At 42.5% G+C, this 12,028-nt stretch overlaps 1 protein-coding gene across 1 annotated transcript in view; it reads right to left on the bottom strand.

The window, feature by feature from the left end:
• LOC121291311 (butyrophilin subfamily 1 member A1-like) overlaps positions 1-12,028 on the bottom strand; it is a 53,787-nt gene that overhangs the window by 31,612 nt on the left and 10,147 nt on the right. The window contains exons 3-4 of the mRNA XM_041212382.1: positions 9,698-9,817; positions 3,849-3,881 (exon numbers count right to left, since the gene is read on the bottom strand). Coding sequence (XP_041068316.1) covers positions 3,849-3,881; positions 9,698-9,817 — 153 coding nt within the window. The remainder of the gene's footprint in view (positions 1-3,848; positions 3,882-9,697; positions 9,818-12,028) is intronic.

The following is a 12,028-nucleotide window of genomic DNA, read 5'->3' on the forward strand; positions in this document are numbered from 1 at the left end:
CAATACCCTCCTGTTACTCTCCATGCCAACTCACATGGGTAAGACCTTCTGAACTTACCTCTCAAAAGGAATCCAAATCTGGTTTCCAATTAATCTGAGAGGCAGACCCAAAACCTTGTAATGGTAAATGGTTCACTTGTCAGATTGAGGATGTTTCAGAGTATTGGGAGCAGTCAGTGTCTGGATTAGGGATTGGGAGGATCTGTCAGTATTGTGGGTAGCGGGGTTTGGTCAGAAATCAGCTGACCCAATCTTAAAGGATTGGATTTAAATGCAATGAGGATAGACCAGTCACTGAAAATTACTGATGGGGGTTGGCAGGCAACAATTGTGCAACTGTAGTTCTTCAAGTATGGATGAAGCAAGGAGCAAGCCTTGTACATTTTATGGGATGCCCTCTTGTCCACCATCCAGAGAATCAGAAAGTAGATGTGCCAAGCAACAATTACCCAACATTGCACTAGAAGGTAGGGTCACCAATCCTACCCTGCAAGTGGGCAGATGAGTTGGAGAATCAACACACTAACATTTTGATCCTATCTTGAAGCAAGGTTCCCTGCTGGTTGTGAAGCAGAACATTTACCCTCAAATGCTTTACAGCAGAGATGTGAAGACAAGAACCACTGATGATGGGGAAATCATTGGGGGTGGAGCTGAGGGTGCAACAAGGATGCAGACAGGTAGGGAGAGGTCAGTGTAAAGGTTAACATCAGAAGATGCTGATGTAACTATGATGCAATGTCACATGATTAAGTAACAGAGACTTGGAGGGAAGGAGAAATCCGACCTTGTGTAGAGTTACTGAGATGTACATAGACATGTAAATAAATAATAATGGTTTTTATGAGCTACAGTCCTAAGTAGCTTTCTTAGGGAAATAAAGAAACCCTGACGAACCCCATCAAGACCCCAGACATAAGACGAAACAGTCAGTAGATGGGAAGGTGGTGGGTGTAGCAATTGTGAACATCATTCTCCTGAGCTCCCACTATATTAGGCGGATAGACTGTTTCTCACAATATTGACAGATCCTATCAATGTTTAATACTACCAGACAGTGACTAATCCCAACACTCAGAAATCTACTCTATACTGCTGGATGCCAAGGTCCGCGATTTTCCTTCTCCAACCCATTACAAGATCCTGGAACACCCTCTCACTGTTCACAGATCCCGAGACTCCAAGCTCAGTAGATTCCAAGCAAAGAATGCCCCAAACACTGGTTCAGATTCAACAGGAGAATTCATCCAGTTCTGGACATCACACTTCAGGAAGGGTATGATGGCATGAGAGAGGATGCAGAAAAGATTTAGAAGAATGGTTCTAGAGATGAAGAACTTCAATTACACAGATAGGTTGGAGAAGTTGGGGCCGTTCTCCTTGGAGAAGAAAAAATTGAAAAAAGATTTGATAGAGGTGTTCAAAATCATGAGGGGTCTGGGCAGAGTAGACAGGTAGAAACTGTTCCCATTGGTGGGAGGATCAAGAACTAGTGAACACTGAGTTAAGGTGATTAGCAAAAGAAGCAATAGCGAAATGAGGAAAAGCTTTTTAATGGGGCGAGTGGTTAGGATCTGAAATGCATTGCCTATAATTGTGGTGGAGGCAGATTCAACTGTGGCTTTCAAAAGAGAATTGGAAGATTATCTGAAGAAGGAAAATTTGCCGGGATAAGGGGAAAAGGCAGAGGAGTGGCAGTGGTGAATTGCTCTTGCAGTCAGCACAGACAAGATAGGCCGAATGGCCTCCTTCTATGCTATAACCATTCTATGATTCTAAAACCCTGACTCAGCAAGAGGCTTTCACTGGTTTACAAAATAAAAAGAAATTTTGTAAATACATTTTAATCTAGTTATCATGAAATTCAAATATTAGCATATTACCTGAGGAGGTGGTGATGTAGTGGTATTGTCACTGATCTAGAGACCCAGGGTACTGCTCTGGGGGCCTGGGTTCAAATCTCACTACAGTAAATAGTGAAATTTATCCAATTAAATGTCTAACAACTATGAAACCATTGCAGATTGTTGTAAAAACCAGTTTGGTTCACTAATGCCCTTTAGGGAAGGTGCTGGCCTACATGTGACTCCCAACCCACAGCAGTGTGGTTGACTCTTGACAAATGCTCCCTGAACAAGGGCAATTAGGGATGGATAATAAATGCTGGCCTAGCCAGTGATGCCCACATCCAATGAACAAAACATTCCCTATTTTTAAAATTAATGTTAAGCTCTCTTTTTCAAACAAGTTAAAACCAAACACCATTATGAGCAATTATAAAAGTTGCTTAACAACAATGATCACATTTGAAAGTAATTTTTTGATTGTAAAATGTTTGTGCCAGGCAAATAATAAGGAGCTTTGTAAAAGCAAGCCCTTTCTCAGTCTGTTATCAACACTTTAATCTCACTCTTTCTCTCCTCACTTTCCTCTCCTACTCTAGCGCTGCTGGCTTTGCTGGTGTGTACTTTTATGGACAGCCAATATTTCACTCTAGTAACTATTTTTCACAAACGAGCCTGGTCCAGGAGTCGGTTAACATTTTTAGAGCCCTTTAAAAAAAATGCCTAAAATAAAAACTATTAGGAGACACAAGATAAAATTCGGCATTTCTAAATCAAATACATAGCAAATTGCCACATATCTCTGGTAGAATGTATAATTTGCATTAAAAAGTAGACAAAATACATGTACTGAGTTTATGTATCAATTGAAAAAAATCAAAAGTTAAATAAACCTAACTCAGATTTATCATGTTTTGATTTTTCTTAACCTATAATTTTGTCAGTAAAGTCATCTTTAAAACAAACTTAAATTTAGAATGTATTGAATTAAGACCATTTTTCAGTTATTGATTCTTGTAGTTAAAAAATGCTTCTCATAGCGCATACTAAATAATGTATTGTCTCAACTACATTAGAAACATTGTAACTCAGGTTCATCTCCTGGAAAAAGTTGATAAAAGACATCTTTTTGTCACTGCTTTTATTTGAAGAGCCAACAATCCTTGCTTACATAGATCACACTGGGACATAGATCATATCTGCTTTTCATCATTTGTCATGTTTTAAAATTAGCGAACCTTAGCACAGCTTAGACAGTTTAAAATTTTCCAACAGTGACAGTGGATTCTGGATTTTATGTTTTGTTCTAAATGTTTCAGTGGTATATTGTATTTTCCTGTAAAATGGTAACATTAAGATGTACACTGGTAGTTTAAATGTGTCAGATCAATTCAGTAAATGAGCAGAACGCACCTTTGTAAGGAACATTTGATGGTTTTTAAAATAAACTAGGTAAACTAAAATAAAGACATCAGAGACCTTTACTGCAGTGAAGAGGCAGGATCCCAACAGACATCAGAATGAGAATCTGCCACCAACAGGAGCTGGTGTTTGTATGACTAATTTCTGGAAACATATTTGAGCATTTTGATGCTAAATATTGTTGAAGCATTTGCTGGGATTGGCGTAATCAAACTTTTTTAAAAAATGTTTTTCTTCCTTCTCAACCTGTTAAATCTATGATCATTTTCTATAATCGTTTTAAATCTGTAATTTTAATTTTGTAATTGTGGGTAGAAATAAATTAATGCCATTAGGTATATATAAAAAAAACTTTCTGACTGAGTCACCATTGTTTCCCCTGTGATTTGTGGGTCAAAATGAACTTTAAGCCTGAACGAGTGTTTTAAAACAAAAAGGCTTACAGTGTATCAGTGTGCCATCAATAGGTATAAATAACTGATCATATAAGGTAAAAAATGTAAACGTATTTAAGTAAACTTGCAATCATTCCAAAACCAACATTCTTTGTGGTTTGTGAACATTTTAATATAAAACTCTTACCACATTCTATGAAAGATTTCCGAAGTTTTAGCTCTGGAAAAATACAAAATCATTATGATGAATATTAAAAGCTACGAATTAATCAGATGTTTTCACTGAAATAATTTGAATAAATTTGATGATTTTTCAATGATAATTGCTTGTTACCAGAATGCCATATACTTCTGTCATCTTTAGGTGTTTAAGTGATAGACTGTGCTCCAGTTCATGTACTGTACTGCTATAATGTGTAATTTCTAGGGAGGATGAAGTGGGAGGTTTAAGAATAAATTAAAACAACAGGATTTTTCTGCAATTGCTTCCAGGAATGTGGAAAGAAAGGATATCGTTGTAAGAAGAAAATTAAAATAGTACACCCAAGCCATAATGGCTAAATTACTTGAAAAATATACAAAGAAACATGAGCTGCAAATGAAAATGCAAGGAGTGTGCCATTCATTGGAGGTTAAACGTCCTGAAAATAAGACCAAGGACCAAGAAATAAAATGTAATGAGAAAACAAACACAGAAATACCTGGAAAAACTCAGCAGGTCTGGCAGCATTGGTGGAGAAGAACAAAGTTGACGTTTCGAGTCCTCATGACCCTTCAACAGAACTAAGTAGAAATATTTCTACTTAGTTCTGTTGAAGGGTCATGAGGACTTGAAACGTCAACTTTGTTCTTCTCCGCCGATGCTGCCAGACCTGCTGAGTTTTTCCAGGAATTTCTGTTTTTGTTTTGGATTTGCAGCATCTGCAATTTTTTGTTTTTATCTAAAATGTAATGAGACCTGGGAGTGTCAAAAGAGTCAGATGAGGAGAACAGATGAGAATTAGCAGGTTATACAGAAAGAATTTCTTTGTTTCTGTGGTGAAATTATAGAAGTAAATGTTAAACACCAAGGAGGTACTTTAAAAAGATAAAGATAAATGGATAGAAATTATGGTGAGGGAACCAACAAGAGGGAAAAACATACTTCTCCTCATTCTCACCAACCTGCCTGCCACAAATGCAACTGCACATGACAGGATCAGTAGGAGTGGCTGAGTGATCACACAGTCATTGTGGAGCTGAAGTCCACAATTGAGATTACCCTCCATCATTTTGTGTGGCACAACCACCGTGCTAAATGGGTTGGATTTCAAACAGATCTAGCAACTCAAGACTGGGCATCCATGAGGTGTTGTGGGCCATCAGCAGCATTTGAATTGTACTCGAACACAATCTATAACCTCATGGCCTAGTATATCCCCCACTCTACCATTACTATCAAGCTAGGGGATCAACCATGGTTCAATGTTGAGTGCAGGAGGACATGCCAGGAGCAACACCATGAGTACCTAAAAATAAGGTGTCAACCTGGTGAAGATATAACACAGGACTGCTTGCATGCCAAACAGCATAAGTGATAGATAGGGCTAAGCGATCCCACAACCAATGGATCAGATCTAAGCTCTGCAGTCCTGCCACATCCAGTCATGAATGGTGGTGGACAATTAAACAACTCGCTGGAGGAGGAGGCTCCACAAATATCCCCATTCTCAATGATGGAGGAGCCCAGTATGTCATTGCAAAAGATAAGTCTGAAGCATTTGCTATAATCTTCAGCCAGAAGTGCCGAGTGGATGATCCATCTCAGGTGCCAGTCTTCAGCCAATTCGATTAACTCTACGTGATATCAGGAAATAGCTGAAGGCACTGGATCTGGCAAAGGCTTTGGGCCCTGACAACATTCCGGCAATAGTACTGAAGCCTTGTGCTCCAGAACTTGCCGCATCCCTAACCCAGCTGTCCCAGTACAGCTACAACACTGGAATCTACCTGGCTATGTGGAAAATTGCCCAGGTATGTCCTGTACACAAAAAGCTGGTCAAATCCAACCTAGCCAATTACTGCTCCATCAGTCTACTCTCCATCATCAGCAAAGTAATGGAAGAAGTCATCAGCAGTGATATCAGGTGACACTTGCTTAGCAATAACTTGCTCACTGATGCCTAGATTGGGTTCCACCAAGGCCACTCAGCTCCTGACCTCACTACAGCCTTGGTTCAAACATGGACAAAAGAGCTGAACTCCTGAGGTGAGGTGAGAGCGACTGCCCTTGACATCAAGGCAGTATTTGACCAAGTATGGCATCAAAGAACCCTCGCAAAACTGGAGTCAATGGGAATCAGGAGGAAACTCTCCACTGCTTGGAGTCATACCTAGCACAAAGGAAGATGGTTATGGTTGTTGGAGGTCAGTCATCTCAGCTCCAGGGCATCACTGCAAGAGTTCCTCAAGATAGTGTGCTCGGCCCAACCATCTTTAGCTGCTTCATCAATGACCTTCCTTCAATCATAAGGTCAGAAGTGGGAATGTTCGCTGGAGATTGCACAATGTTCAGCAACATTCACGACTCCTCAGATACTGAAGCATTTCATGTCCAAATGCAGCAAGACCTGGACAATAAGCAGGTTTGGGCTGACAAGTGGCAAGTAATATTCGTGCCACGCAAGTGGAAGGCAATGACCATCTCCAACAAGAGAGAATCCAACCATCACCCCTTGATGTTCAATGGCATTACCATCACTGAATCCCCCACTATCAACATCCTGGGGGTTACCATCGATCAGAAATTGAATTGGACAAGCCATATAATCACTGATGGCTACAAGAGCAGGTCAGTAGCTAGGAATTGTGCAACGAATAACTCACCTCCTGATTCCCCAAAGCATGTCCACCATCTCAAGGCAGAAGCCAGGAGTGCTTGGGAATACTCCCCACTTGCCTGGATGAGTGCATCTCAAACAACACTCAAGAAGCTTGACACCATCCAGGACAAAGCAGCCCACTTGATTGGCACCACAGCCACAAACATTCATTCCCTCCACCACCGAAACACAGTGGCAGCATTGCAGGAATTCACCAAGGCTCCTTCGATAGCATCTTCCAAACCCACAACCACTACCATTTAGAAGGAAAGGTAGATAGGAACGCCACCATCTGGAAGCTCCCCTCCAAGTCACACAGCATCCTGACTTGGAAATATAGTGACGTTCCTTCACTGTTGCTGGGTCAAAATCCTGGAACTCCCTTCCTAACAGCATTGTGGATGTACCTACACCACATGGACTGTAACAGTTCAAGACAACAGCCTTCTCCACCTTCTCAAGGGCAACAAGTGCTGGCCTGGCCAGCGACGCCCACATCCCGTTAATGAGTTAAAAAAAAGATGAGCCACTATTTAATATTTATAGGTAGCTTCATCATCATTGGCTATCCCACGATTCGAGAACGATGTCTACTCAGGTTTGCAAGTTTCTGCCATGGTATTCATGCAACTGAGCAGGGTGATGCTCAACCCACAGATCTTTGGGCACATGGGTCAGGATGACCCTCAGTGTGATCTGGAGTGCAGGATTTGTTATCATTTCTTTACTTCCCTGCTGTTGCTTTACCTCATCATTAAGGCTTTGGGATTCAAAGCATGATGCAGCTTTATGGGTAAACGGTCGCCATTCTGAAAGATTGGTAGCAATTTCCTCCCAGTTATTTAGGCCAATGCTTCCATGATTCAAGGTGAGCTTCAGAGTGTCTTTGAAACTTTTTCTTTGTTCTCCCTGGATCAGTGGCCATTTGAGAGTTGAGAGAACAAGAACTGCCGAGGGAGACAGCTTTTAGCCATCCAGACACAATGGCCAGTCCATAGAATTTGATTGTGCTGGGGTTTTGCCCGAATGCTTATGGAACTTGCTTCAAGAAGAACACTTGCATTTGTTCAACAGTCCTCTCATCATCCGGAGGATGTGGCGAAGGCATTACTGATGGAATTTCACTGACGCTTTTATGTACCGCTGATGCACAATCCTGGTCTTACTGAACTGTTCTGTACACCAGGACTTTTGTTGACTTGCAGAGATCTTTGTTTTCAAACACTCAGTGCCATAGTTTATAGAAGGCCAAACTGGCACAGCTGATCTGGTGTTGGATCTCCTCCTCATTAGTGATCTTTTGAGAAGGGTGGCTGCTGAGGAATAGGAAGTGCTCAACATATTCTAGAGTCTCTCCTTCAACATATATGGGGGGCAAATTTTTGGCTGGCCAGGTATGGGTCGATATATGAGTTTTGTTTCGGCAACATTCAAGGATGGGTCTTATTTCTTGTATGCAGAATTGAACAGATCAAGAGTTTTTTGAAAATCTGGCGTAGAGTGGACGATGACATTGCAGTCATCTGCAAACTGTAAATCAAGTAATTCAAACTGTTGGTTTATTTAGTTTAGGAGGTTAAGAGTTTCACTACCTAGATTGGTATTTAATATGACACAAGAGGGCAACTGATCTTTGATCAGATGAACAGCCACTTCAATCCAGGTAGATTGTAAATAGTATGGGGGGCTATCACACCAGCCCTGTTTGACCCCAGGCAAAATTCTAAAGGCTTCTGTTTCAGATCTCACATGCAAGACATTGGTTCATATCACCATGAACCATTTGCAGATTGTGACAAAGTTTCTTGGACATCCAAATCATTGCAGCACAATCCACAGTGCCTTGTGAGTTAATGTTTCAAATGCTGTGGTCAGGTCGATTAGAGTAATGAAGGGTTCCTGGTGATATTCTCGAAATTTTTCTTGGATTTGTCTGGCAACAAAGGCCATGTTGGATGTTTCTCTGGAAGGTTAAAACCCACACTGAGTTTCTGGGAGGATTTCCTCAGCCAGAGGAAGTAGGCAATTCAGGAAAATGCATGTCAGGATTTTCCCAGCTATGGACAGAAAGAAACAACTCAATATTTTCCACAACATGATTTATCCCCCTTCCTGAAGACAGTTACAGATGCCACATTCCCGTAGTTGACAGGAATTTTTTTACCTCCCAAATCTGTAGGATGAGTGCATGAAGCCTTGAGGCGAGAAAAGGTCTACCAGCTTTGAAGACCTCAGCTGGAGTACTATTGGGGCTGCAGTTTTTCTTGTTTTTCATCTATTTGATTGCTTTGTGGAGTTGCCCCATTGCTAGTGGTTCACCCTATGATTTTACCTGACGGCACTGGGGGATAGACTGGAGGCTCTCAGCTGCGATGCTATCATTCGCGGTTGAGGAATCTCAGGGCAAATCCCTCCCCACTATATACCACTGTTCCGCTGTCTCTGCTGGATCTGTCCTGCCCACAAGACACAGGACACAACATACCCGGGGAAGGTAATGAAAAAAAACGGGGATTTTGGCTGAAAGGTATGATTCTATGAGTATGACTATATCACGCTGTTGCTTGACTAGTCTCTGGGAGAGCTCACCTAGTTTTTGGCATAAGTCCCAGACGCTAATGAAGAGGACTTTGCAGGGTTGATTGGCCAGGGCTTGCCTTTATTGTGTCCTTTACTGAGGTTGATGACGGGTGGTCCGTCTGGTTTTATGCTACTTAGACATTTTGATATAGAGACAACCATAGCAAATATTTCATGAATTAAAACAACAGCAGAAAAGGTGAAACAGATCTCCATTTGTTGATGTTGTTCTGGATCATTCTTGCTTTACATTTGACAAAGTAAATGTCAAGCATATTCATAATAGGAACATAGCAAAATATTGACAGGCAACCTTTGCTCAAGAGCTGTTAAAAATACTGAAATTTCAGGAATATATTCAGCAGGAGAGTGGGAGTTGCAACTATTCCTCTGTTCTTCACTCGAATGTGATCAGCCCTTCTCACCACCCCTCCCCAAACAATTAAAATTTTTGTCAGTATAATCCTGTGATCCTGAAATTCCACAGGGCTGTTCTCATCTCTTAGTTTAACTTTGATGGAGACTGGGAGAACGCCAATGGGATTTCCAGGCCTGTATCTATATTGTATTTTCCTTTATCACACTGAGAATGTACCTTTAATGTGTCCATGGTGTTTCACATTCCAATAAAGCACAGCAAAAATGCCCACAATTAGACAACAAAGAGTCACCAACAATGGCGCCAGCCAGTCAGGGACTGAAGGGAAAATATCATCTGTAAAATAAACACCAGTGAATTACATAACTATATTATCTGTAACATATGCCATGGGAATTATTCTATTAGAATATCCAGTATTCATGAAGGCTCATGAGGTGGAAAACCCATAGTTCCAGCAGACTCTTGCCTTAACTTCAGCAGCAGCTGATACCCAGAAGTGTCAACACTGAAGTTTGCAAAATGGTTTATCGGGGCTGGAGCCTCTCCCACTTCAATCACTGTCACCGATGTTTATTGTAGTTGCCTCTATAAGGGCAGTGACTCCAGCATCGGCTTTCGCAAAGCCAAAAGAACTGATTTGAGTTCCCCATCTACTTTTGTATTCTGGAACTGATGGGATCAACAGCCCTACACTTTCCAACCTCTCTGCCTGGCAGAGTGTTACAATTGTGTCCCTAGCTGGCCAAAGCCATTTAATTTGTGAGGCCATTCCTCTCTCATAAAGAGCGCAAGGAGAGCGGCAGAGGCACAGGATAAAAGTGCGCGAGGAGAGCGGCGGAGACGCGGGATAAAAGAGCGCGAGGAGAGCGGGGGAGACACTGGATAAAAGAGCGCGAGGAGAACGCAGAGACATGGGATAAAAGTGCGCGAGGAGAGCGGAGACACGGGATAAAAGAGCGCGAGGAGAGCGGCGGAGACACGGGATAAAAGAGCATGAGGAGAGCGGTGGAGACATGGGATAAAAGAGGGCGAGGAGACGGCGGAGACCGGGATAAAAGAACGCGAGGAGAGTGGCGGAGACATGGGATAAAAGAGCACGAGGAGAGCAGCGGAGACGCAGGATAAAAGAGCGCGAGAGCGGAGGAGGCGCAGGATAAAAGAGCACGAGGAGAGTGGAGACACAGGATTAAAGAGCGCGTGGAGAGCAGAGACAAAGGATAAAAGAGCACGAGGAGAGCGGAGATACAGGATAAAAGAGTGCAAGGAGAGCAGAGACACGGGATAAAAGAGCGCTAGGAGAGCGACGGAGACATGAGATAAAAGAGCGCAAGGGGAGCGGAGACACGGGATAAAAGAGCGCGAGGGGGCGGCGGAGACACAGGATAAAAGAGCGTGAGGAGAGCGGAGGAGATATGGGATAAAACAGCGCGAGGATAGTTCCAGGGAGCAGAGTCGGAGGTCGGAGTTCCAGAGAGGTGAGTATAATAAACACCTTACCTCGGGGATTCGCAAACCTCGAATCTTAAAAAAAAATTAAAAGTGGCATCATGGTAAATCTGTGACCTATTTGGCTGATAGAGGAATTTATACTGATTATGAAACTAAAACATTGTTAAACTAATTAAACCAAATAAATTAATCACTTAATAAGCAGAGGGTGCCTAGACCAGAATCAGGGGATTACTGTTCTTAGAATTTAGCATTTATAGTAGAAATCTAGCCCTAGGGAACGTATAGTTAACAAGGAATCAATAAGCAGTTATTAGATTTAAATTAATTTATTAAATAGTTCTAGAAATGGCAGTTGCTGGGGTGAAATGCTTCATCTGTAGATGTGGGAAATCTGTGACGTTTCAAGTGTCCCGGACAACTACATCTGCAGGAAGTGCTCCCAATTGCAGCTCCTCACAGACCACATGGATCGGTTGGAGCAGCAGTTGGATGCACTGAGGAGCATTCAGGTGGAGGAAAGCGTCATTGACAGAAGTTTTGGAGACGTGGCCACACCCAAGGTACAGACAGATAGATGGGTGACCGCAAGAAGGGGCAGGCAGTTAATGCAGAAATCCCCTGTGGCTGTCCCCCACTCTAACAGGTATACCATTTTGGATACTGTTGAGGGTGATGGCCTCTCAGGGGAGAACAACAACAGTAGCCAGAGCAGTGGCACCACAGCTGTCTCTGTTGTTCAGCCGGTGGGGCGGGGGTCAAAGCACAGAAGAGCAATTGTCATAGGGGATTCTATAGTCAGGGGCTCAGATAGGCGCTTCTGTGGTCGTGAAAGAGACACCTGGATGGTATGTTGCCTCCCTGGTGCCAGGGTCCAGGATGTCTCTGATTGGGTACAGGACATTCTGAAGGGGGAGGAAGAACAGCCAGAGGTCGTGGTGCACATTGGTACTAATGACATAGGCAGGAAGAGTGACAAGTTCCTGCAGCGGGAGTTCAGGGAGTTAGGCAGAAAGTTAAAAAACAGGACCTCTAGGGTTGTAATCTCAGGATTACTCCCTGTGCTACGTACCAGTGAGGCTAGAAATAGGAAGA

Source organism: Carcharodon carcharias, chromosome 19, assembly GCF_017639515.1.
Source record: "Carcharodon carcharias isolate sCarCar2 chromosome 19, sCarCar2.pri, whole genome shotgun sequence".
Taxonomy (NCBI): Eukaryota; Metazoa; Chordata; class Chondrichthyes; order Lamniformes; family Lamnidae; genus Carcharodon; species Carcharodon carcharias.